The sequence below is a fragment of the Larus michahellis genome, unplaced genomic scaffold (genome assembly GCF_964199755.1).
Source record: "Larus michahellis unplaced genomic scaffold, bLarMic1.1 SCAFFOLD_435, whole genome shotgun sequence".
Lineage (NCBI taxonomy): Eukaryota > Metazoa > Chordata > Aves > Charadriiformes > Laridae > Larus > Larus michahellis.
This window is the reverse complement of record NW_027436251.1, coordinates 1-26,138: the sequence shown is the minus strand read 5'-3', so window position 1 is coordinate 26,138 and position 26,138 is coordinate 1. Positions and strand designations below refer to the sequence as shown.

Sequence of the window (26,138 nt, the reverse complement as noted above, 5' to 3'; positions counted from 1 at the left end):
TGGGGGGATTTTTTTTATTTTTATTTTTTTTTTTTGTAATGTTCTTCCTCATAAACGCCCCCCCCCCCGCCTTTATTTCCCATTTAACCCCATTTTAGGATGATCTGGGGGGGGGGGGGGGGGGGGGGGCTTTATTCCCCCACACCTCGCCCCACCCCGGCGGCGCAGCGAGGACGGACCCCGGCCTCCCTCCCCCCCCCCCGCCCCCCCCGCCCCGAGTTGTGCTGCTAAAGAAAAAAAAAACAAAACAAAAAAAAAAAACAAAAAAAAAACAACCCCAAAAAGCTGAAATTGAATATTTTTTTTAGGGGGATAAAAATAACAAAACGGGGCTGGGTGGGAACTGGGGACCTTTTTGCCCCCCCCCCAGTGATTTGGGGATAAATAACCTCAAACCGGGAATTTAACATAACCCTAAAGCCATGAAAGCAAACGACGCCCCCATCGCGGTTAATAAACTTTTTATTTGCATTTTTACGAGGTCGCTCTTCTTACATTCTCAATTAATTTGCCGTTAAAGTGCTGAAAGGGGGGGGGGTTGGCTTTTTTTTTTTATTTTTTTTATTTTTTTTATTTTTTTTTTTTTTAAATTTTCGGCCGGTTTATACTCCAGACTCATTAATAAAACAAAACAAAACAAAACAATTTCTATCAAACACCAGAAAAGCGGCCACTGCCCTCCCCCCCCCCCCCCCCCCCCTCCAAAAAGGCCCCCAACTGAGACAACTTCGGATTGCGGGTGTCGTGTCCCCCCCCCCCTTTTTTATAATACAAATAATGTAACAAATGCGTAGAGGCAACAAGAGAACGCATCAATATAAATTTAAAAAAAAAATAAAAGAAATAAATCAAGCTCAGTCACTTAGTGGCAACAGGCAAAAAAAAAAAAAAAACACGACCCCCCCCCGCCCCCCCCCTGCCAAAACAACCCCTTTTTTAGATATTTCCTGTGCAACGGGGCCGGGTATTTACTCCTTCCCCGGCCGTTCCCTCTCCGTCCCCCCCCCCCCCCGTTATTCGATATCGAGCCCAACCATGGAAAACACTCGGATTATTTTTTTTCCCAACCCCCACCCCAGTCGCCTCTCGCTTACGGCGGGGGTGGGGGGGGTGGGGGGTTGGGGTTTTCTTCAGTGTGGTGGGTTTTTTTTTTTTTTATTTTATTTTTTCCTTTTTTTTTTGTTTTTTTTTTTAGTATTTTTTATATGACTTATTTTTTATAAATCTGACGGACGTTTCAGCCCCGCCACGAAAAAAAAAAAATAAAATTGTTCGAATGGATCAAAAAAAAAAAACCCAAAAAAAACCCCAACCCTCCTTTCCACGAACCAAACACTGAAAAATAGTCGGTAAAAAGGGGCGGGTGGGTGGGAAATGAAAAACAAAACAACAACAACAACAACAAATTATATATTATCAAAAATAGCCTGCTAGTAAACTTAAGCTCTCAGCGGTTCATGCACAAAGTCGAAGGCTCGAGCGCGGAGAAGCTTCCCCGAGGCTGGACCCACCCTGGCCGAGGTTGAAAGTAGCCCGAGTGCCCACCCCATCCCCCCCCACCAAAAAAAAAAAAAAAGAAATAATAAAAAAAAAAATGTATATACAGACCCGGGAACTGCTGTTTATATACAGAGGCACCTATTTACAGCTACTCCTTCTTCTTGGCCACCGTCAGCTCCACCCCGGGCATGCGGAAGCCGCCCTTCGTCCCGCTATCGGTGCTGGAGGAAGAGGAACGGGGGGATTTTTTGGCCGCCATCGAGCCCCCGCTGCCCTGTGCCTTCCCCGTCTCCTCGTCGCTGCCCGTCACCTCGTAACAACCTTTGGTTTTGGAACCAATCCCCCCAAACGTCCCGAATTTTATTTTGCCCTGTTTGCCCTTCTCGGCCCCCGAGGTGACGTCCAGCTCCAGGGTCCCCGTGGAGTGGGACGAACGCTCGTCGCTGAAGGACGACGACCGATGGCGGGTCTTCCTGCTCTTGAAGAGGGAGAACTTCCCTTTGGCCGAGGGACCCTCACCTTCCAGCTCGCCTTCCGCCGACCCCAAGCTGACTTTGGAGCTCTTCAGGTCACCTTTGGAACCCGAAACGGACCCGGAAACCTCCGGGGAGCTCAAGGTGACGCCGCTCTTCCCTTTGGCCTTGGAAAAATTGAATTTGGGCATTTTGATTTTGGATTTCTTCAGCCGGACGTCGGCATCCTCCGGCTCGAGGTCAGCGGTGCCAGCTGGGAGGTTGGCGTCGGCCCCGGGGAACTCAACGTCGACTCCCATCTCTCTGCCCTTCACCTCCGGGTCTGAAAACACGAATTTTGGCATTCGCAGCTTGGGGAACGACACTTTTCCCCCACCACTTTCCGGGACTCCCACAGTGATGCTGGGGCCACTGATTCCCACCTTTGGGCCAGTAGGGCGAAGAGCTCCGCCGCCGGCACTGGCCGCCTCTCCAGAGATGGTGGCACCACCTTTGACCTTCGGCCCTTTCACATTGACGTTAAAACCCGACCCAGAAACTTTCAGCGCAGACGTGTCCAAGGCAGGAGCGTCGAGGTGGATGCCCGCTCCAGGCTCTTTAAGGTTGACATGAGGCGCTTCCACGTTGACTTTTGGGCCTTTGAGGTCACCGGCAACATCTGCCTCGCCCCGTAGATTTGGTCCTTTCAGCTTCAGGTCAACATCCGGCAAGGACACGCTGGGTGATTGCATTTGAAATTTAGGCCCTTTCAATTCTACATCGGGTCCTTCCAACCCAACACCAGCCCCTGAGCCCTTCAGGCCTCCTTTCACTTGGGGGCCTTCAAGACTGACACCCCCATCAGCCCCGTCCACACCAGGGCTGGAAATACCAAACTGAGGGAGTTTGAGGGACGGGAGCTTGATCGTGCCACCCAGAACTTCAAAGCCGACATCGGGGGTGTCCACTGAAGCTTTGGGGGCTTTGACCCCAGCAGAAACATCGAGATCGCCTTTCAACTTTGGTCCTTTCAGGTTTACATCCAAATCCGGAGCAGAAACGTCCACCGAGGGCCCTTTGATATCGATGCCTGGAGTGCCGAGATGGAGATTCGCACCCGGGGCTTTCGCATCCACCTCCACTTGCGGGATGGAGCAGTCGACGCCTCCTCTCACGCTCAGATCGGGTCCCTCCATCGTGGGGGACTTCAACTTTGGCAGCTTCAGCTTTCCTCCCAAGCCTCCGAGGTCAATGCCCGGTGCGTCCAGGCTGCCGTTTGGCCCTTCCACAGAATTCAAAACGTGCAGATCTCCCTTTATTTTTGGTCCTTTCAGGTTTCCATCAAAATCGGGTCCTGAGATTTGGGGCCCTTTGAGCTTTACATCCACACCTCCGAGGTTCATGTCAGCTGAAGGGAGGCTCAGGCTTCCTTCCATGGCTGGGGCCGAGATATCCAAGTTTGCATCCGGCATTTCCAGGCCAAGACCCATTTTCCCCACCTTGGGCAATTTCAACTTTCCTTCGGGATCTTCCAGTTCTGCTCCAGGAACGCTGACTTCCCCTTTTACTTTTGGTCCTTTCACGTTCAAATCGATGTCTGGCACCGGGATCGAGGGAACGGCGACGTCAATGGCGGGGCCTTTCAGGTCACCCTCAATTTTCAAGTCCCCTGCACCCATCTGCACGCTGGGAAGTTCCCCCTCTAGTTTTGGGACGGCCACAGAAGCGTCCCCCCGGAATCTGTGCGATTTAAGATCGAATTCAACGTCTGGGAAGGAGATTTTCCCAAACATGGGTTTCTTCCCTTTGGGAGACTTCACCGTAGCATCACCTTTTATCGTCACATCCGGACCAGCAACATTCACATCCAGGTCGGGAGATTTCACGTTCGCATCGAGCTCCCCACCAGCCACGTTCACATCAAACCCACCTTTCTTGCCTTTCACTTTAGGGCCGCTCACGTGAAGTTTCGGCATCTTGAACTTGCTCTTCTTACCCTTTGCTGCAATGTTGACGTCCGGTGCCTCCACATTCAGCTCTGCCTCAGGCAAATCCACTTCTGCCCCCGGGACCTTGATTTCTGCCCTCGGGCTTTTCATCCCAAACCCAAACTTTGGTTTCTTAAACTTGGGGAGTTTGACGTTTGCCTCTGGGCCTTCAATGTTGAGGTCAGGACATTCAACGTCAACTTCAGGGCCTTTGACTCCAAATTCCGGGCCTTTGATATCAACTTCAGGACCTTTCAGGTTCCCTTCTATCTTGGGGGTGGAAATGTCAAAGCCTCCCTTCGTTTTGTGACCTTTCAAATTCAAGTCTATCTCAGGCATTGAGATCTTGGGAACACTCATGTGCATTTCCGGCATCTTCAGTTTAGGACCTTTCAGTTTTCCCTCTGGACCTTCGACGCTGACATCTGGGACACTGATATCAACCTTGGGACCTGAAAGGTCGACCTCAGTCTTTGGCAGGTTCACGTCCACGTCAGGACCTTCACCTTTAAAGCCAAACTTGGGCAGCTTCATTTTGGGCATCTTCACTTTTCCCTCCAGACCATCAATGTCAACTTCTGGGCCCTGGATATCTACTTTGGGGCCTTTAATGTCAACTTCAGGACCCTTCAGACCTCCCTCGAGCTTGGGGCCCTGAAGGTCAGCATCTCCTTTCAGCCTCAGCCCCTTGAGGTTCAGGTCTATGTCCGGCATGGAGATCTGGGGGGTCTTGATGTGCATTTCCGGCATCTTGATCCTCGGGCCTTTCAGTTTTCCTTCCGGCCCTTCGATGTTCACATCAGGTGCCTGAATGTCCAACTTGGGGCCTTTGATGTCAACATCTGGGCACTGCAAATCCCCTTCCAGCTTCGGTGCCGAGACGTCCACGTCTCCCTTCAGCTTGGGGCCTTTCAAATTAAAGTCAACATCGGGCATAGAGAACTTGGGTGCTTTGATGTGCATTTCTGGCATCTTGAATTTTGGGCCTTTGAGTTTCCCTTCTGGCCCTTCGATGGTCACATTGGGAACGTCAACATCTATTTTGGGGGCTTTCACATTAATTTGCGGTGCTTTCAAATCACCTTCAAGCCTGGGTCCAGAAATATCTACATCCCCTTTCAGTTGAGGCCCCTTGATGTTGAAGTCGACATCAGGGAGGGAGACCTTGGGAGCCTTAATGTGCATTTCGGGCATCGTAAATTTGGGACCTTTGACTTTTCCATCCGCGTTCAGATCGGGAGCCTCTACATCAATGCTGGGGCCCGAAATGTCAATGTCTCCCTTTGGGAGGTTCACGTCCACATCTACCCCCTCCCCTTTAAAGCCGGGCATGGAAAATTTGGGCATTTTGAATTTAGGCAGCTTGAATTTACCCTCCGGACTGTCAATATGGATATCAGGGGCACCTATGTCTAATTTAGGAGAGCCAATATTGACCTCGGGACCTTTCAGCTCACATTCTGCCCCTGACAGTGACATGTCAACATCTCCTTTCACTTTGGGGCCTTTCAGGTTCAGATCAAAGTCTGGCGTGGAGATTTGCGGAGCCTTGATGTGCATCTCGGGCATCTTGAACTTGGGGCCCTCCAGCTTCCCTTCGGGGCCTTTGATGTCCATGTCAGGGGCCTCAATCTCGATCTTAGGGCCTTCCAGATCAGGTGCAGAAACTTCCACATCTCCCTTCACTTTGGGGCCTTTCAGGTTCAAGTCAATGTCAGGCATGGAGATCTTGGGGGCCTTGATTTGCATCTCGGGCATCTTGAATTTGGGGCCTTTAACTTTTCCTTCAGGACCCTCAATGTCCACATTGGGCAACTCAATATCAACCTTTGGACCTGAAACATCAATATCTCCTTTTGGGAGGTTCACGTCCACCTCTGGGCCTTCTGCTTTGAACCCGGGCATCCCAAACTTGGGCATCTTGAACTTGGGCATCTTGAATTTTCCTTCTGGGCCGTGAATGTCCACATCGGGTACCTCGATGTCAACTTTGGGGCCCTTGATGTCCACCTCGGGGCCCTTCAGATCACCCTCCAGCTTGGGGACAGACACATCCACATCCCCCTTCAGCTTGGGGCCCTTCAGATTGAAGTCCACATCCGGCATGGAGAACTTGGGTGCCTTGATGTTCATCTCGGGCATCTTGAACTTGGGGCCCTTCAGCTTCCCCTCCGGCCCTTCCAGCTCAACGTCAGGGAGGTCAACATCGACCTTGGGGCCTTTGATATCAATCTCGGGGCCCTTCAGGTCACCTTCCAGCTTGGGGACAGTCACATCCACATCCCCCTTCAGCTTGGGGCCCTTCAGGTTCAAGTCGATGTCAGGCATAGAGATCTTGGGTGTCTTGAAGTGCATCTCGGGCATCTTGAACTTGGGGCCCTTCACCTTCCCTTCAGGACCTTCCAGCTCCACATCGGGAAGGTCTACATCCAGTTTGGGGCCTTTGATGTCAACATCTGGGCCTTTCAAATCCCCCTCCATTTTTGGAAGAGAAACGTCCACATCCCCCTTGACTTTGGGGCCTTTCAGGTTGAGGTCGAAGTCTGGCATGGAGATCTTGGGGGCTTTGAAGTGCATCTCGGGCATCTTAAATTTGGGACCCTTTAGATTGCCTTCTGGGCCCTCGATTTGAACATCTGGGGCACTGATGTCCATCTCAGGACCTTTAACATCAACTTTTGGCCCTTTCAGATCACCTTCCACACACGGCATCGACACATCCACATCCCCCTTCACTTTCGGGCCTTTCAGGTTCAGATCGAAGTCTGGCATGGAGATTTTAGGAGCCTTAAAATGCATCTCTGGCATCTTCAGTTTGGGGCCTTTCAATTTTCCTTCTGGTCCTTCAATCTCCACATCAGGAACATCTATGTCTACTTTGGGCCCTTTTATATCCACCTCAGGACCCTTCAGGTCACCTTCCAGTTTGGGAACAGACACATCCACATCCCCCTTCAGCTTGGGGCCCTTCAGGTTCAAGTCGATGTCAGGCATGGAGATCTTGGGTGCCTTGATGTGCATCTCAGGCATCTTGAACTTGGGGCCCTTCAGCTTCCCCTCTGGGCCTTCAATGTCCACTTCTGGACCTTCAATATCCACCTTCGGAGCAGAAACATCCAGGTTTCCTGTCGGCAGGTTCACGTCCACCTCTGGGCCTTCTGCTTTGAACCCGGGCATCCCAAACTTGGGCATCTTGAACTTGGGCATTTTGAATTTACCTTCTGGGCCGTGAATGTCCACATCAGGTGCCTCAATGTCAACCTTGGGGCCTCCAATATTGATGTCAGGAGCCTTCAAATCCCCTTCTAACTTTGGAGCAGAAATGTCTATGTCTCCTTTCAGCTTGGGACCTTTGAGGTTTAAGCTGGCATCAGGCATTGAGATTTTGGGTGCCTTGATGTGCATCTCTGGCATTTTGAACTTGGGACCTTTCAGCTTTCCTTCTGGCCCTTCAACATCCAGCTCGGGTGCATCAATGTCGACCTTTGGTCCTTTGATATTGACATCTGGCACACTCAAGTCCCCTTCCGGTTTTGTCACCGAAAGATCAACGTCCACTCCTCCTTTTGACTTGGGACCTTTCAAATTCAAATCGAAGTCTGGCACGGAAATATTGGGCACCTTGATATTCATTTCAGGCATTTTAAACTTGGGGCCTTTCAGTTTCCCTTTGGGACCTTCAAGGTCAAGATCGGGACCCTCTACATCCACTTTTGGTCCTTTCACATGCAAATCTGAGCCCTTCAGATCCACCTGAGGAAGAGAGACATCCACATCTGCCTTTGCTTTGGGGCCTTTCAGGTTCAGGTCAATGTCGGGCATGGAGATCTTGGGTGCTTTGATGTTCATTTCTGGCATCTTGAACTGGGGGCCCCTGAACTTCCCCTCTGGCCCTTCAATTTCCAAACTGGCACCTTCCATATCCAGCTTGGGACCCGAAACATCCAGCTCTCCTTTCGGAATGCTAAGGTCCACCTCTGGCCCCTCAGCCTTCACCCCAGACACACCAAATTTTGGCATTTTGAACTTGGGCATTTTGATTTTACCCTCCGGCCCATGAATGTCCACGTCGGGTGCTTCAATGTTGACTTTGGGGCCCTTGATGTCCACCTCAGGACCTTTCAGTTCCCCTTCCAACTTGGGGCTGGAAACATCTAACTCTCCTTTCAGTTTATGGCCTTTCAGATTTAACTCCACGTCCGGCATTGAAACTTTGGGTGATGAAATACTCAGGAAAGGCATTTTAAATTTTGACCCTTTTGATTTTGCCTGAATGTCCACATCTGGAGCGGGAACATCAACTTTTGGACCAGATACTTCAATGTCAGGTTTTTTAAGTTTCACATCCACATCTGGGCTTTGCACTTTAGGACCAGAAAAGCCAAATTTCGGAAGTTTAAACCTGGATTTTTTAGCCTTTCCCTCAAGATCAAGCTTGGGTCCCTCGACCTCAAGTTCTGGCCCTTTGATGTCTAGTTTAGGACTTTTCAGCTCGCCCTCTATTTTGGGAAGAGAAGGATCAACATCAGCTTTCAGCTTTGGACCTTTCAAATTTAAGTCGATATCTGGCATAGAGATTTTAGGAACATTGAACTGCAATTCTGGTTTCTTAAATTTAGGGCCCTTAAGTTTTCCTTCCGGGCCTTCAATGTCCAGGTCAGGAACATTAACATCAACCTTTGGACCTGAAATAGCAACATCGGCTTCAGGTAGATTAATGTCAAGTTCTGGGCCTTCTGCTTTCAAACCCGTCACCCCAAACTTGGGCATCTTGAACTTGGGCATTTTGATTTTACCTTCCGGCCCATGAATGTCCATGTCGGGTGCCTCAATGTCAACTTTGGGGCCCTTGATGTCCACCTCGGGACCCTTCAGGTCACCTTCCAGTTTGGGGACAGACACATCCACATCCCCCTTCAGCTTGGGGCCCTTCAGATTGAAGTCCACATCCGGCATGGAGAACTTGGGGGCCTTGATGTGCATCTCAGGCATCTTGAATTTGGGGCCCTTCAGCTTCCCCTCTGGGCCTTCAATGTCCACCTCTGGACCCTCAATGTCCACCTTCGGAGCAGAAACATCCAGGTTTCCTGTCGGCAGGTTCACGTCCACCTCTGGGCCTTCTGCTTTGAACCCGGGCATCCCAAACTTGGGCATCTTGAACTTGGGCAATTTTACTTTACCTTCTGGGCCGTGAATGTCGACGTCAGGTGCCTCAATGTCAACTTTGGGGCCCTTGATGTCCACCTCGGGACCCTTCAGGTCACCTTCCAGCTTGGGGACAGACACATCCACATCCCCCTTCAGCTTGGGGCCCTTCAAATTGAAGTCCACATCTGGCATGGAGAACTTGGGTGCCTTGATGTTCATCTCGGGCATCTTGAACTTGGGGCCCTTCAGCTTCCCCTCCGGCCCTTCCAGCTCAACGTCAGGGAGGTCAACATCGACCTTGGGGCCTTTGATATCAATCTCGGGGCCCTTCAGGTCACCTTCCAGCTTGGGGACAGACACATCCACATCCCCCTTCAGCTTGGGACCCTTCAGATTGAAGTCCACATCCGGCATGGAGATCTTGGGTGTCTTGAAGTGCATCTCGGGCATCTTGAACTTGGGGCCCTTCAGCTTCCCCTCTGGGCCTTCAATGTCCACCTCTGGACCCTCAATGTCCACCTTCGGAGCAGAAACATCCAGGTTTCCTGTCGGCAGGTTCACGTCCACTTCTGGGCCTTCTGCTTTGAACCCGGGAACCCCAAACTTGGGCATCTTGAACTTGGGCATCTTGAATTTACCTTCTGGGCCGTGAATGTCCACATCAGGTGCCTCAATGTCAACTTTGGGGCCCTTGATGTCCACCTCAGGACCCTTCAGGTCACCTTCCAGCTTGGGCACAGACACATCCACATCCCCCTTCAGCTTGGGGCCCTTCAGATTGAAGTCCACATCCGGCATGGAGAACTTGGGTGCCTTGATGTTCATCTCGGGCATCTTGAACTTGGGGCCCTTCAGCTTCCCCTCCGGCCCTTCCAGCTCAACGTCAGGGAGGTCAACATCGACCTTGGGGCCTTTGATATCAATCTCGGGGCCCTTCAGGTCACCTTCCAGCTTGGGGACAGACACATCCACATCCCCCTTCAGCTTGGGGCCCTTCAGATTGAAGTCCACATCTGGCATGGAGAACTTGGGTGCCTTGATGTTCATCTCGGGCATCTTGAACTTGGGGCCCTTCAGCTTCCCCTCCGGCCCTTCCAGCTCAATGTCAGGGAGGTCAACATTGACCTTGGGGCCTTTGATATCAATCTCGGGGCCCTTCAGGTCACCTTCCAGCTTGGGGACAGACACATCCACATCCCCCTTCAGCTTGGGGCCCTTCAGGTTCAAGTCGATGTCAGGCATGGAGATCTTGGGTGTCTTAAAGTGCATCTCGGGCATCTTGAACTTGGGGCCCTTCAGCTTCCCTTCTGGGCCTTCAATGTCCACCTCTGGACCCTCAATGTCCACCTTCGGAGCAGAAACATCCAGGTTTCCTGTCGGCAGGTTCACGTCCACCTCTGGGCCTTCTGCTTTGAACCCGGGCATCCCAAACTTGGGCATCTTGAACTTGGGCATCTTGAATTTACCTTCTGGGCCGTGAATGTCCACATCGGGTGCCTCAATGTCAACTTTGGGGCCCTTGATGTCCACCTCAGGACCCTTCAGGTCACCTTCCAGTTTGGGGACAGACACATCCACATCCCCCTTCAGCTTGGGGCCCTTCAGGTTCAAGTCGATGTCAGGCATGGAGATCTTGGGGGCCTTGATGTGCATTTCAGGCATCTTGAACTTGGGGCCCTTCAGCTTCCCCTCTGGGCCTTCAATGTCCACCTCTGGACCCTCAATGTCCACCTTCGGAGCAGAAACATCCAGGTTTCCTGTCGGCAGGTTCACGTCCACCTCTGGGCCTTCTGCTTTGAACCCGGGCATCCCAAACTTGGGCATCTTGAACTTGGGCATCTTGAATTTACCTTCTGGGCCGTGAATGTCCACATCGGGTACCTCGATGTCAACTTTGGGGCCCTTGATGTCCACCTCGGGGCCCTTCAGATCACCCTCCAGCTTGGGGACAGACACATCCACATCCCCCTTCAGCTTGGGGCCCTTCAGATTGAAGTCCACATCCGGCATGGAGAACTTGGGTGCCTTGATGTTCATCTCGGGCATCTTGAACTTGGGGCCCTTCAGCTTCCCCTCCGGCCCTTCCAGCTCAACGTCAGGGAGGTCAACATCGACCTTGGGGCCTTTGATATCAATCTCGGGGCCCTTCAGGTCACCTTCCAGCTTGGGGACAGACACATCCACATCCCCCTTCAGCTTGGCGCCCTTCAGGTTCAAGTCGATGTCAGGCATGGAGATCTTGGGTGTCTTGAAGTGCATCTCGGGCATCTTGAACTTGGGGCCTTTAACCTTTGCTTCTGGACACTCTAGGTCAACATCGGGCACATTCACATCCAGTTTGGGGCCTTTGATGTCAACATCTGGGCCTTTCAAATCCCCCTCCATTTTTGGAAGAGAAACGTCCACATCCCCCTTGACTTTGGGGCCTTTCAGGTTGAGGTCAAAGTCTGGCATGGAGATCTTGGGGGCTTTGAAGTGCATGTCGGGCATCTTAAATTTGGGACCCTTTAACTTCCCTTCTGGACATTCCAGCCCAACATCTGGAGCCTCTATGTCCACTTTCGGGGCCTTTACTGTAACCTCAGGCCCTTTCAGGTCACCTTCTAACTTGGGAATGGAGACATCCACATCCCCCTTTCCTTTTGGGCCTTTGAGGTTCAGATCAAAGTCCGGCATGGAGATCTTGGGGGTTTTGAAGTGCATCTCAGGCATCTTAAATTTGGGGCCTTTCAACTTCCCCTCTGGGACCTCAATATCCACATCAGGAGCTTCTATGTCCAGTTTAGGACCTTTGATGTCTATCTCGGGGCCTTTCAAGTCACCCTCTAGTTTGGGGAGAGAAACATCCACATCTCCCTTCAACTTCGGACCCTTGAGGTTCAAATCTATGTCGGGCATGGAGATTTTTGGTGTCTTGAAGTGCATTTCAGGCATCTTGAACTTGGGGCCTTTAACCTTTGCTTCTGGACACTCTAGGTCAACATCGGGCACATTCACATCCAGTTTGGGGCCTTTGATGTCAACATCTGGGCCTTTCAAATCCCCCTCCATTTTTGGAAGAGAAACGTCCACATCCCCCTTGACTTTGGGGCCTTTCAGGTTGAGGTCAAAGTCTGGCATGGAGATCTTGGGGGCTTTGAAATGCATGTCGGGCATCTTAAATTTGGGACCCTTTAACTTCCCTTCTGGACACTCCAGCCCAACATCTGGAGCCTCTATGTCCACTTTGGGCCCTTTCAGTTCCAGATCCGGTCCTTTCACATCGCCTTCTATTTTGGGTACAGAAACATCCATCTCTCCCTTCACTTTGGGACCTTTCAAGTTGAGGTCTACATCAGGCATAGAAAGTTTAGGTGCTTTAATATGCATATCGGGCATTTTTAGCTTGGGTCCTTTCCATTTTCCGTCAGGACCTTCGACATCAATATCAGGAACATCAACATCCAACTTCAGACCTTTAATACTCATGTCGGGTCCCTTCAAGTCACCCTCTAATTTTGGAACAGAAACATCCACACCCCCCTTCACTTTGGGGCCTTTCAGGTTCAAGTCAATGTCAGGCATGGAGATCTTGGGGGCCTTGATTTGCATCTCGGGCATCTTGAACTTGGGGCCTTTAACTTTTCCTTCAGGACCCTCAATGTCCACATTGGGCAACTCAATATCAACCTTTGGACCTGAAACATCAATATCTCCTTTTGGGAGGTTCACATCCACCTCTGGGCCTTCTGCTTTGAACCCGGGCATCCCAAACTTGGGCATCTTGAACTTGGGCATTTTGAATTTTCCTTCTGGGCCATGAAGATCTACATCGGGTGCCTCAATGTCAACTTTGGGGCCCTTGATGTCCACCTCGGGACCCTTCAGGTCACCTTCCAGTTTGGGGACAGACACATCCACATCCCCCTTCAGCTTGGGGCCCTTCAGATTTAGGTCAATGTCTGGCATGGAGATCTTGGGTGCCTTGATGTTCATCTCGGGCATCTTGAACTTGGGGCCCTTCAGCTTCCCTTCTGGGCCTTCAATGTCCACCTCTGGACCCTCAATGTCCACCTTCGGAGCAGAAACATCCAGGTTTCCTGTTGGCAGGTTCACGTCCACCTCTGGGCCTTCTGCTTTGAACCCGGGCATCCCAAACTTGGGCATCTTGAACTTGGGCATCTTGAATTTACCTTCTGGGCCGTGAATGTCCACATCGGGTACCTCGATGTCAACTTTGGGGCCCTTGATGTCCACCTCGGGGCCCTTCAGATCACCCTCCAGCTTGGGGACAGACACATCCACATCCCCCTTCAGCTTGGGGCCCTTCAGATTGAAGTCCACATCCGGCATGGAGAACTTGGGTGCCTTGATGTTCATCTCGGGCATCTTGAACTTGGGGCCCTTCAGCTTCCCCTCCGGCCCTTCCAGCTCAACGTCAGGGAGGTCAACATCGACCTTGGGGCCTTTGATATCAATCTCGGGGCCCTTCAGGTCACCTTCCAGCTTGGGGACAGACACATCCACATCCCCCTTCAGCTTGGCGCCCTTCAGGTTCAAGTCGATGTCAGGCATGGAGATCTTGGGTGTCTTGAAGTGCATCTCGGGCATCTTGAACTTGGGGCCCTTCAGCTTCCCCTCTGGGCCTTCAATGTCCACCTCTGGACCCTCAATGTCCACCTTCGGGGCAGAAACATCCAGGTTTCCTGTCGGCAGGTTCACGTCCACCTCTGGGCCTTCTGCTTTGAACCCGGGCATCCCAAACTTGGGCATCTTGAACTTGGGCATCTTGAATTTACCTTCTGGGCCATGAACGTCTACATCGGGTACCTCGATGTCAACTTTGGGGCCCTTGATGTCCACCTCGGGGCCCTTCAGATCACCCTCCAGCTTGGGGACAGACACATCCACATCCCCCTTCAGCTTGGGGCCCTTCAGATTGAAGTCCACATCCGGCATGGAGAACTTGGGTGCCTTGATGTTCATCTCGGGCATCTTGAACTTGGGGCCCTTCAGCTTCCCCTCTGGCCCTTCCAGCTCAACGTCAGGGAGGTCAACATCGACCTTGGGGCCTTTGATATCAATCTCGGGGCCCTTCAGGTCACCTTCCAGCTTGGGGACAGACACATCCACATCCCCCTTCAGCTTGGGGCCCTTCAGGTTCAAGTCGATGTCAGGCATGGAGATCTTGGGTGTCTTAAAGTGCATCTCGGGCATCTTGAATTTGGGGCCCTTCAGCTTCCCCTCTGGGCCTTCAATGTCCACCTCTGGACCCTCAATGTCCACCTTCGGAGCAGAAACATCCAGGCTTCCTGTCGGCAGGTTCACGTCCACCTCTGGGCCTTCTGCTTTGAACCCGGGCATCCCAAACTTGGGCATCTTGAACTTGGGCATCTTGAATTTACCTTCTGGGCCATGAACGTCTACATCGGGTACCTCGATGTCAACTTTGGGGCCCTTGATGTCCACCTCGGGGCCCTTCAGATCACCCTCCAGCTTGGGGACAGACACATCCACATCCCCCTTCAGCTTGGGGCCCTTCAGATTGAAGTCCACATCCGGCATGGAGAACTTGGGTGCCTTGATGTTCATCTCGGGCATCTTGAACTTGGGGCCCTTCAGTTTCCCCTCCGGCCCTTCCAGCTCAACGTCAGGGAGGTCAACATCGACCTTGGGGCCTTTGATATCAATCTCGGGGCCCTTCAGGTCACCTTCCAGCTTGGGGACAGACACATCCACATCCCCCTTCAGCTTGGGGCCCTTCAGATTGAAGTCCACATCCGGCATGGAGATCTTGGGTGTCTTGAAGTGCATCTCAGGCATCTTGAATTTGGGGCCCTTCAGCTTCCCCTCTGGGCCTTCAATGTCCACCTCTGGACCCTCAATGTCCACCTTCGGAGCAGAAACATCCAGGTTTCCTGTCGGCAGGTTCACGTCCACCTCTGGGCCTTCTGCTTTGAACCCGGGCATCCCAAACTTGGGCATCTTGAACTTGGGCAATTTGAATTTTCCTTCTGGGCCATGAACGTCTACATCGGGTACCTCGATGTCAACTTTGGGGCCCTTGATGTCCACCTCGGGGCCCTTCAGATCACCCTCCAGCTTGGGAGCTGAGACTTCAATGTCCCCTTTCATGCTGGGCCCTTTCAGATTAATGTCCACGTCAGGCATGGAGATCTTGGGTGCCTTGATGTGCATGTCAGGCATCTTGAACTTGGGGCCTTTCAGTTTCCCTTCAGGACATTCCATATCAATACTGGGGGCCTCAACATCTAGTTTTGGTCCCTTGATGTCTATTTCTGGCCCTTTCAAATCACCTTCTATCTTAGGAGCCGCAATATCCATCTCTCCTTTCACTTTAGGTCCCTTTAGGTTCAAATCAACATCTGGCATGGATATTTTAGGTGTTTTGATATTCAGCTTGGGCATCCTGAACTTGGGGCCTTTCCATTTTCCTTCTGGCCCTGCAACATCCATCTCTGGCACTTCAATATCTGCCTCTGGCCCAGAAATATCTATCTCTCCTTTTGGCAGGCTGACGTCTATATTGGCTCCCTCAAACTTCGGGCCGGACACATTGAAATGAGGCAATTTGATTTTCGGTGTTTTCAGTTTGGCTTCTGGGCACTCCAGGTTGACATCTGGGACCTCAACATCTATTTTTGGTCCCTTAATGTCTATTTCTGGTCCTTTCAAGTCACCTTCTATCTTAGGAGCTGCAATGTCCATCTCTCCTTTAATTTTATGTGCTTTTAAGTTCAAATCGACATCCGGCATGGATATTTTAGGTGCCTTGATATTAAGCTTAGGCATCCTAAATTTGGGGCCTTTTATTTTCCCTTCTGGACATTCCAAGTCTACCTCAGGCATATCAACATCCACCTGGGGACCTTCCACATCTATTTTGGGGCCTTTCAGATCTCCAGAGGCCTTCAGACCAGAAATATCTGCATCACCTTTTAGTTTGGGGGCCTTCAAACTGAGATCTACATCTGGCATGGACAGTTTGGGGGTTTGAATGTTTAGTTCAGGCATTTTAAATTTGAGACCTTTCCCTTTTCCTTCTGGCCCTTCAATGTCCACACTTGGCACATCGATATCCACCTTAGGACCAGAAATGCCCACCTCCCCCTTTGGAAGCGTCACGTCGATGTCGGGGCCCTCTCCCTTCAGACCGGGCATCCCAAACTTGGGCATTTTCAGCTTTGGCATCTTCAGTTTACCTTCTGGACCATGGATGTCCACGTCTGGTGCTTCAATGTCAACTTTGGGGCCTTTGATGTCAAGTCCAGCTGCTTTCAGTTCTCCTTCCAGTTTTGGGGCACAAACATCCAGGTCTCCTTTCACTTTGGGGCCTTTTAGGTTCAGGTCGATGTCAGGCATGGATATCTGAGGGGTCTTCAAGCTCATGTCAGGCATCTTTACCTTGGGGCCCTTCAGTTTTCCTTCTGGCCCTTTGATGTCCACACTTGGAACATCGATATCCACCTTAGGACCAGAAATGCCCACCTCCCCCTTTGGAAGCGTCACGTCGATGTCGGGGCCCTCTCCCTTCAGGCCGGGCACCCCAAACTTGGGCATTTTCAGCTTAGGTATCTTCAGTTTCCCTTCTGGACTGTGGATGTCCACGTCCGGTGCTTCAATGTCAACTTTGGGGCCTTTGAGCTCCAGTTCAGGACCCTTCAAATCAGCTCCTACCGTGGGGATGGAAACATCCAGGTCACCCTTCAGTTTGGGGCCTTTCAGGTTCAGGTCAACATCTGGCACAGAGACCTTGGGGCCCTTCAGGTTCAGGTCAACATCTGGCACAGAGACCTTTGGAGCTGTGATGTGCATCTCAGGCATCTTTACCTTGGGGCCCTTCAGTTTTCCTTCTGGCCCTTTGATGTCCACACTTGGAACATCGATATCCACCTTAGGACCAGAAATGCCCACCTCCCCCTTTGGAAGCGTCACGTCGATGTCGGGGCCCTCTCCCTTCAGGCCGGGCACCCCAAACTTGGGCATTTTCAGCTTAGGTATCTTCAGCTTGCCCTCTGGACCGTGGATGTCCACGTCTGGTGCTTCAATGCCAACTTTGGGGCCTTTGAGCTCCAGTTCAGGACCCTTCAAATCAGCTCCTACCGTGGGGATGGAAACATCCAGGTCACCCTTCAGTTTGGGGCCTTTCAGGTTCAGGTCAACATCTGGCACAGAGACCTTGGGGCCCTTCAGTTTTCCTTCTGGCCCTTTGATGTCCACACTTGGCACATCAATATCCACCTTAGGACCAGAAATGCCCACCTCCCCCTTTGGAAGCGTCACGTCGATGTCGGGGCCCTCTCCCTTCAGGCCGGGCACCCCAAACTTGGGCATTTTCAGCTTAGGTATCTTCAGCTTGCCCTCTGGACCGTGGATGTCCACGTCCGGTGCTTCAATGTCAACTTTGGGGCCTTTGATGTCAAGTCCAGGTGCTTTCAGCTCCCCTTCCAGTTTTGGGGCAGAAACATCCAGGTCTCCTTTCACTTTGGGGCCTTTTAGGTTCAGGTCGATGTCAGGCATGGATATTTGGGGGGTCTTGACATGCACCTCTGGCATTGTAACTTTGGGGCCTTTGATATCGATGTCAGGCACGTCCATCCCCAGTTTGGGGCCTTTAACGTCAAGCTGAGGTCCTTTCAGGTTGCCGCCCATCTTTGGGATAGAAACATCCACTTCTCCCTTACCCTTAGGTCCCTTCATGTGAATGTCCATCTCTGGCGCAGAAATGCTGGGCCCTTTCAAGCAACCTCCCGGAGCTTCAAATTCAACGTCAGGAGCCTTTATGTCCATCTTGAGACCCTTAGAGCCAAGTCCTTTGACATCCCCTTCCACTGTGGGGACCGTGACACCCACATCTCCCTTCACCTGAGCACCCTTCAGGTTCAGGTTTACATCCGACAGAGAGATTTGGGGCGTTTCGACCTTCTTGAACTTGGGGCCTTTCCATTCTCCTTTGATGGCCACATCGGGAACGCCAACGTGGGATGCTGCCGGTCCCACCTCGCCCTTTGGCAGCACCATTTCCACAATGGGACCTTCCCCTTGCGAGTCCGAGGCAGTGAATTTCGGAAAGGTCATGTGTGGCATTTTGAGTATTCCCTTGCCACCATGAATGTCTGCATCGGAAGCTGGGACCTCTACGCTGGGGCCTTTGATACCCACCCCAGGGACCTCCAGTTCTGGGGCGGGAACCTTCACAGCACCCTTCAGCCCCACGTCCACCTTTGGGCCTTTCACTGAAGGAGCTGAAACTTCAGGTCCCATGACGTGGACGGATGAGGAGGGAACATCCACACATGGAGCCTGCAGCTTTGAAGTGGGAATGTCGGCGCCCACCTGCGGGGCTTGAGCCTCGGTGCCAGATCCTGCAGTCGGGAACCCAAATTTGGGCATTTTTAAAACGGGAATCTTGATTTTTCCCACATCGACAGCTGGATTTTCCATCGCTGGTAAAGAAACGTCAACTCCAGGGGCTTTGATATCTCCTTGAAGACAAGGGGTGGAACCATCAGCATGTGACAGCATCCCCCCCATGTGGACATCCATGCCAGAAACGTGTCCTTTGCCATCCAGCCTGGGACCCTTGACGTGAAAACCCATGTCCAGGTTTCCCATTTGTCCATTTGCTTCAATCCTGGGCAAGCCCAGGGACGCCGTGCCAGAAACGTCATGTCCTGGCATCTCCACCATAACAGATTTTCCAGTTTCCCCCGCAGGAACTTGGCTCTCCAGCAGTAGAGGGTCCATCCGAGTCCTCGGGTCAATGCCCATTGTTTGCGTTCCCGAGATGGTCATCCCGGCCTTTCTGAACTGAGCCTCGCCGATGTGGACATCCAGCTTCTGGGCAGAAGATTCAACCGTTGGTCCTCTGATGTCCATGCTCCAGTCTGTGCCTTGGCTGCCCCCCCCGGCTGCTGTTTTGATCACAGTTTTCCCAGGTTCTCCTTCAACCTCGGTCTTCATCGTGTGGGTCATCTCCTGGGTCGGGATCCGGATTTTAAAGTCTGGGCCAACGACTTCGACATCTTTGGCTCCGTCGTGCCTACTGACATCCACGGTGTACGCTGTCACTTTCCTGGTGACCGTAATGGTCCTGCTCTGCGTCCCACCACACTCCGCTTCCAGCACCTCCTCCGACTTCAGCCGGGGTTTGATTTTTGTTGTGTAAATCCTCCTGTACTCCTCGTCATCCCCGCTCTGGAAGCAAAAAGACCTTCATTAGCACCGGGGTTCTTCCTCCCCCCTCTTCCTCCTCCTCCCTTCTTCCTCCTCCATCACTCACCAGAACGACTTCTGGGCTGCTGGCCGCAAAGACGTCGTGTGACCATGACTGTCCCGGCAATGGAGACTTGTCCCCTTTCCGTTGCAAGCGCAAGCCCACCGTGTGGTGGCCCATGCTGTTGAGCAGCTGCGTGACTTCCCCGGATTGCAGGTTGTCAAAATAGACCGTGGCGCTCACGATCTGATCCCCTGGGGTTGGGCGGGGGGAGGGGGAAGGGGGGGGTGAGCAGAGGGGTGAGAAGTGAGATATTGCAGGGAGAAGACCCCCCCGCCCCAGCCCCACCACAAGCGAGGTGGGGAGCAACCACCATTGAGCTGTAGGGTTATTTCTGAAGAAGGAGGAAGCAACCGAGGCATCGCCAAGATGGACAAAACAGACACAAAGAACACATTTTCCCCCCCCCCCAAAAAAAACCCAACTTTCCCCACAACAATCTCCACCAAGGGCTGCATCCCCAGCAGCGTGAGGGAGCCTCCAGCTCCAGGGCCACCAACATCAGAAGGACACGGAGCTGTCGGAGCAGGGCCAGAGGAGGCCCCGGAGATGCTGGGAGGGCTGGAGCCCCTCTGCTGTGGGGACAGGCTGAGAGAGCTGGGGGGGGTTCAGCCTGGAGACGAGAAGGCTCCGGGGAGACCTTCCAGCCCCTTCCAGTCCCTAAAAAGGGCCTCCAAGAAAGCTGGAGAAGGACTTTTTAGCAAGGCCTGCTGCGATAGGATGAGGGGAAATGGTTTTAAGCTGAAAGAGGGGAGATTTGGACTAGATCTAAGGAAGAAATTCTTAACTGTGAGGCTGGTGAGCCCCTGGCCCAGGTTGCCCAGAGAAACTGCAGCTGCCCCATCCCTGGAGGTGTTCAAGGCCAGGCTGGATGGGGCTTGGAGCAACCTGGTCCAGAAGATGTTCCTGCCCATGGCGAGGGGTTGGACTTTTAAAGGTCCCTTCAACCCAAACCAGCCTGTGATTCTGTGACTGGAGGTGTCCAAGGCCAGGTTGGATGGGGCTTGGTGCAACCTGGTCTTGTTGAAGATGCCCCTGCCCATGGTGGGGGTTGGACTAGGTAGCCTTTAAAGGTCCCTTCCCACCCAAACCCTTCTGTGAGTCTATGATCCCACCTTCCTTCACGACGCCCATCTTGGCGGCTGGGGAGTTTTGCTGCACTCGCTTGACGAAGACCCCGTCGTCTGTCTGGTCAATGGTGATGCCGTGGGAGCCGCTGCCCTGCCAGTTGGGGAGCAGGATCTCCCGGGTCTCCTCCTCCTTCTCCATCTGGGGAAGGGAAAAGGCAGAGGGTGAGAAGGGAAACACGATGGAGGAGATGGACATGGGTTTTGAGCATGGGTAAAACCAGCTCCGTCCCACTCACCTTGCTGGGATGCTGGTCCCGGCTGGATCCGCCCCAGGAATCCCTCTGCCTTCACTTGTGGACTTCACAGCAGCTTTTGTTTCACCTTCCCAGCCTGGTGGAGAGATCAGAGAGATCCATGTGAAACTCCAGCTTTCCTTCTTCCACCTTCGACACCCAGATGGGACGGGAGCCAAAGCGCGTCCCAGCCACGACGCTGCCCCGAGACCGTATCACCTTTGGTCAACAGGACAACGAGTGATAAAGCTGCGTTAAGAGCTAAACGTTGCCACGGCAGAGGGTGGCAAATGGCCACCACGTCTTGTTGACCCAACCAAAGGTCATTACTGGACAGACACAGTCCTTGGAGAGGCTCCTCTCGTGCTCGATAATAGATAGTTCTGCCATTATACGTAAACTAAAGAAATTCAAGTGTTGGATGGTCGGGAAGGACAAAAGCGACAGTCGCTTTGCAACGTCAACTCTCCCGCTTCACCCGTGTCTCCCTCCTGCTCTGGACCACCACCCCAAAGTCAACTTTTTTACCACCTAAAAACAAATTAAGGGGATTTCCCCCCCATTTCTAGCAAACTTTGGGCGTACAAGAGAAATAAAGAGACAAGAAATTCTCCCTCCAACACAGCTGCAAAGGTCACGAAGAGCAAAGACGGGATGAGCAAAGTCCAGAGATGCTGCAGCCCACGGCAAAACCTCCACCCAAACGTCTCACAAGGGCAAACCCACCTCATGAAGGTCTCGTTTCATGAATTTGAACCCAAATTTAGAGAGAAGCTTGGTATTTCCAGCTGCTCTGGTGGGAAACCTGCCTGCCTGGAGCTCGCCTGGGTGGGCAGCGGGTTCTCCAAAAAATGGCTTCCCGTCACGTCTCCTTCTCCCACATATTCTGCCCCTTCCAGCTCTCCCAGTCACCACCGGCAAAAGGGGAACCAGCAATGCAGAAGACAATTTTTGGAAGGGATCTGAGGGTTTTTGGAAGGGATTTGAGGGTTTTTAGTCCTTTTCTACCAGCCTAACCATCTAAACCTCGGAGCAGCTCCTTCAGCATCAAGCATCGCGCAAGTGGGGATATGACACAACTCTATGGAGGACGTGGACCTTCCTGAAGGAGCCCAATGGGGCCAAACCCAGAGAGGACACAAGTGTCCCCAACACAGAAGGATCAACAGAGGCGCTGCCCTCCATGGGGCTGCCCTGATGTTTGAAGGTCACTTGTAGGACAGGATGTTGTCTCCTTGTGAAGCCTCCAAAGAAACCTTGAAGGTGCCCAGTGAGCATTTCATGGGCCTGGCTGAGGTGGGATGGGACCTCTGGAAGTCACCCGGTCCACCCCTCAAGCAGGGCCACCTAGAACCGGTCCATGGAGGACCACCTCCAGGTGGCTGCTGGGTCTCTCTAACCACCTCCCTGGGTGACCTGAGGCTGTTTGCAGGAGTGGGGTTGTCACTCTGCAGCTTGGGTGGTCCTCGGTTTTTAACGATGACGGGGTGGGTTTGCAGGTGACACCCCTGCGGGAGGATCAGCAGATCAGAGGGATCACCCAGAGGGTGGTGCAGCCACCCAGTGAGACCATACTGGGAGGGAGAAGCGGGCTGAGAGGAACCTCACGAAACTCCACAAGGAGAAGTGGTTTGTGCCACATCTGGGGAGGAGCCGCCCCACCATGCGCCAGTATCTGCTGGGGGTTTGGAAAGGGGGGGGGGGGGGGGGGCACCCAGCTGGAAGAACAAAAGCTCTGGGGGTTCCTGGTGGGCACCGAGTTGACCACAAGCCACCAACAAAGGCGGTGAATGGTGGCCTGGGCTGAGGGGACGGGCAAAGTCCTGCTGTGGGGAGGGACGACCCCAGGCTTGTGGCCCAGTGGCACAAACTGGGGGACAGGAGGGTCCCTCTGACCACCACCGCGAAGGTCCCCGAGCACCACGTTGGTTGCCTGCGGCAGGGGGGTGGCGGCATCTCCATCCACGGGGACCTTCAGGAGGTGGTGGGACGTGGTCCTGGGGCGGGGTCGGGGGGGGTTGGACGAGGTGACCTTGGGGTGGGTGGGGGGTGGCCGTGGGTCCGTGGGGGTGTCACCAACCCACCCGTTGGGCCAGGGAACCATCTGGAAGGCTGCGGTGGCGGTGGAGGACAAACTGGTTTGTGAGTCAGGGCCCCGCGGGCCGGGCGGGGAGTGACTCACACCGGGAGGGGCCCGGGGGGGGGGGAACACACAGACTCGGGGGGGGGGGGGGACGACACACGGGGACACCCAGCTCACCCCAAAACCCCGAGACACACACCCCCCCCCCCCCCGCCCGGCCGGGGACACCCCAGGGTGACCATGGCACTTTGCGGTGTCCTGGGCGGCAATGCCACCCCCGCGGCCCCCCCCACCCCGGCTATTTTTGGGGGGAGCCACGTGCTGCCCCTTCCCTATATTTTTAGTCCCTCCCCCCCCCCCCCCCCCTCCTTGCCCACCCCCCCCGCCGTCCCCTTCTCCATATCACCCAGCGGCGGCGATGTCACCAACGCGGGGGGGGGGGGACGACAGCACCCAAGGACACCCCCCCCCAAAAAAAAGCCACACACACACACACACACCCCCCCCCCCCCCGGGGACGTCCACTCTGGGGTTGTCACCGTGGCGGGGGGGACGACACACAAGGATAGTGGTGAGTTGTCGTCGTCGCCCCCCCGTGTCACAGCCCGGGGCAGAAACGGGTTGGTTTGTGCAGCCGCGGGACACGGGGGGGGACGGGACACCGGGGACACACACACGCACAAAAGGGCCGATGTGCTGAGGCCACAGCTCGGTAATCGCCGGCGCCGTCACCCGAAAAACACCCCCCACCCCCCCCGGCCCTCCCCTATTCCATTCCCTCCCCCCCCCCCCGGCCACCTCCTCTCCAGTCACCGAGGACCCCCCCGCCCCCCGCCCCGGTGTCACACACACACCCCCGGTGTCACCCCGGGGCTCGGCATCCTCCATGGGGCACCGAGCTGGGAAACACCCCCCCCCCCCCCCAAAAAAAAAAAAAAACAACCAAACTGGGCCCCCCCCAAAAATCCTTCACCCCTCGGCGCCGCGACCCACGAGTCCCACGGCGAAGAGCTGCCACGAAGCCCCAGATCTGCAGACACCCCACCCCCCCCGCCCCCCCGGAGTACTTTGCTAATTAACCAACAGAATTAATGGGGTGGGGGGGGGTGGATTTTTTTGGGGGAGGGTGGGGGCGTCGGGGCAGAAAACGCCACCGGTTTGTGCGCGTCCCCACGAAGGCGGGAGAAGCCGGGGACGGTGGCCACGCTGGGGGGGGGGGGGGGGGGGGGGGGGGGGCTCGTGGCCACGGCCACGCTGGGGACGGGACGACACGGTGGCCACGCTGGGGGGGGGGGGGGGGGGAGGGTGTGTGTGTGTGTGACGGTGACACACGGGGCCAAGGATCCCCCCCAGGAAAACCCTCGGTGCCGGCGCGGCCAAAAATCCACGCGGGGGGGTGGGGTGGGGGGGGAAAGTCAAAAATTACCAAAAAAATTTCAAAAATTTCAAAAACTTTAGAATTTTAAAAAAAATTATTTTTTTTTTTTTCTTTAAGGAGGGGGAAAAAAAGCGGGGTACCGGGGAGAGGAGCAGCGCCCCCCCCCCCCCCCCCCCCCAACTCTCCGGCCCCCTCCCGGTACCGGTTGAACCGGCTCCGAAGCGAGAGTCCCGCGGGCGCCGTGGGACCGGTTTCACCGGCTGCGGGGGGGGGGGGGGGCACGACGCTGCCCGCAGCGGTTCGGGGCGTGGGGGTGTCCTCCGTGTGTCCGGCCCCGTCGTTCCCCCCCCCCACCTCCTTCGTTACCGCACGGGGACGCGATGGGCGACACGGCCCCCAATCCACCCCCCCTGCACCCCGAAAGGGCTGGGGGGTGATGGGGGGGGGCTGGGAGGTGTGGGGGCCCCCCCAAAAAAGGCGGGGTCGGGATGGTTTTGGGGGGCTGGGGGGGCTCGCTGGGCTGCAGGCCCTTTTGGGATACACCCGCTCCGGGGGGGGCCCTTCCCTCCCAGACACCTACTGAAATGGGAGGGTCCCCTCATTTTTGGGGGGTCCCCACATTTTGGGGGGGCACATGAGTGCCGGCCGCACCCCAAGCCCCAGCGTGTACAAGGAGGGGGGGGGTGGGCACCTCCAGGCTTCCCCCCCCCCCCCAAATCCACCTTCCCCATCGCCCGACCTTGGCGGGGATGGTGTGTGTGTTCAAACGCACCCCAAAAATTATGCCCCCCCCCCCAAAAAAAAAAGCTTCTCCCACCCCCGCGCTGAAACCGGCCTTAATGAACGTTAATTAAACGCAGCCGCCCACGCCCGGCCGCCGCCGGAGCCGCGCCCTCGCCGGGATCCCGGGGGATCCCCCCAAAAAAAAACCCACACACACCCCCCCACACACACCCCCGGTACCGGGACACCCCCCCCGGGGGGTCTCCTCTGCCCGGGCGGGGCGGGGTGGGGGGGGAAAGGGGGGACGGGACTCCGCTGCCCCGCCCCCAGCGGGGACTCCCCGGTCCGGGCGCGGCGGAGCCGGGGCGGGGGGGGGGACGGGGGGCAACGCCCTGAGCGAGCCCGACAGCGGGGCCTCGGGGCGCGGCCGGAGCCCACCGGGACCCCCCCGCCCGCACCCCCGGGAGGCTCGGAGACCCCCCCGTCCCGGACACTCCTGGGACAACCCCCCCCCCCGCCCCGTGGAGTTTACGGAGACCCCCGGGACCCCCCCCACCCCTGCACCCACGGGACGCTCCCGAGGCCCCCCCGCCCCACGGAGCTCCCGGGACTCTCGAACCCCCAGGACACCTCCCCCATGGCAACCCCCCCCCCCCCCGTGACACTCGTGACACCCCCCCTTCCACCCCACCCCCGCCCTACGGAGTCCTCGGGACTCCCAGAACTCCACACACACCTCCCCCCCCCCCGCCCCGAGACACCCTCCTGCACTCCCGGGACCACCGGAACCCGCCCCCCAGGACACCCCTCTGCGCTCCCGGAGCCCCTCCACCCCCGTACACCCCCGCGACACCCCTCTTGCACTCCCAGAGTCCGTCCGTCCCCCCCCCCCCCCCCCGTCCCCCCGCGCTGTACACGCCCAGGACTCCCGGACCCCCCCGGGACACTCCCCTGGACTCCCGGAGCCCCCGGGACACTCCCGAGACCCCCTCGCCCCGGCCGGGACACCCCACCCCACCCCCCCAAACTCTCCGCGAAGTTCACGGGACCCCCCCCCCCCCCCCGGCTGCGCTCTCGGACCCCCACAACTTTCCACGAAGTTCCCGGAACCCCCAGAGCCCCCCCGCCGGGCCCGTCCCGCAGCCACCGCCCGTCCCGGCAGCTCCCGAGCCCCGCCGGTGCCGCTCCCGGTTCGTCCCGCCCGCCGCGTTCCCCGGCCGGTACCTG

General features: G+C 55.2%; 1 protein-coding gene across 1 annotated transcript; it reads right to left on the bottom strand.

Annotated features, from left to right (window-relative positions):
• Nucleotides 1–444: 444 nt before the first annotated feature.
• Nucleotides 445–21,009, bottom strand: AHNAK (AHNAK nucleoprotein). Its single transcript, XM_074571766.1, has 4 exons — nt 20,731–21,009; nt 20,480–20,633; nt 19,371–19,558; nt 445–19,285 (listed from the first exon to the last, which is right to left on the bottom strand). The coding sequence occupies exons 2-4, from the start codon at nt 20,631–20,633 to the stop codon at nt 1,649–1,651; spliced, it is 17,979 nt and encodes a 5,992-aa protein (XP_074427867.1). The 5' UTR covers nt 20,731–21,009; the 3' UTR covers nt 445–1,648.
• Between the last annotated feature and the right edge of the window lie 5,129 nt (nt 21,010–26,138).

What these genes read in the sequence shown, in the direction of transcription:
- AHNAK (XM_074571766.1), bottom strand. Translation starts at nt 20,633, where the DNA reads ATGGAGAAGGAGGAGGAGACCCGGGAGATCCTGCTCCCCAACTGGCAG. An exon ending in GATGGGCGTCGTGAAGGAAG is followed by an intron (nt 19,559 to 20,479) that starts GTGGGATCATAG and finishes GCCCAACCCCAG; the next exon opens with GGGATCAGATCGTGAGCGCC. An exon ending in GCAGCCCAGAAGTCGTTCTG is followed by an intron (nt 19,286 to 19,370) that starts GTGAGTGATGGA and finishes TTTTGCTTCCAG; the next exon opens with AGCGGGGATGACGAGGAGTA.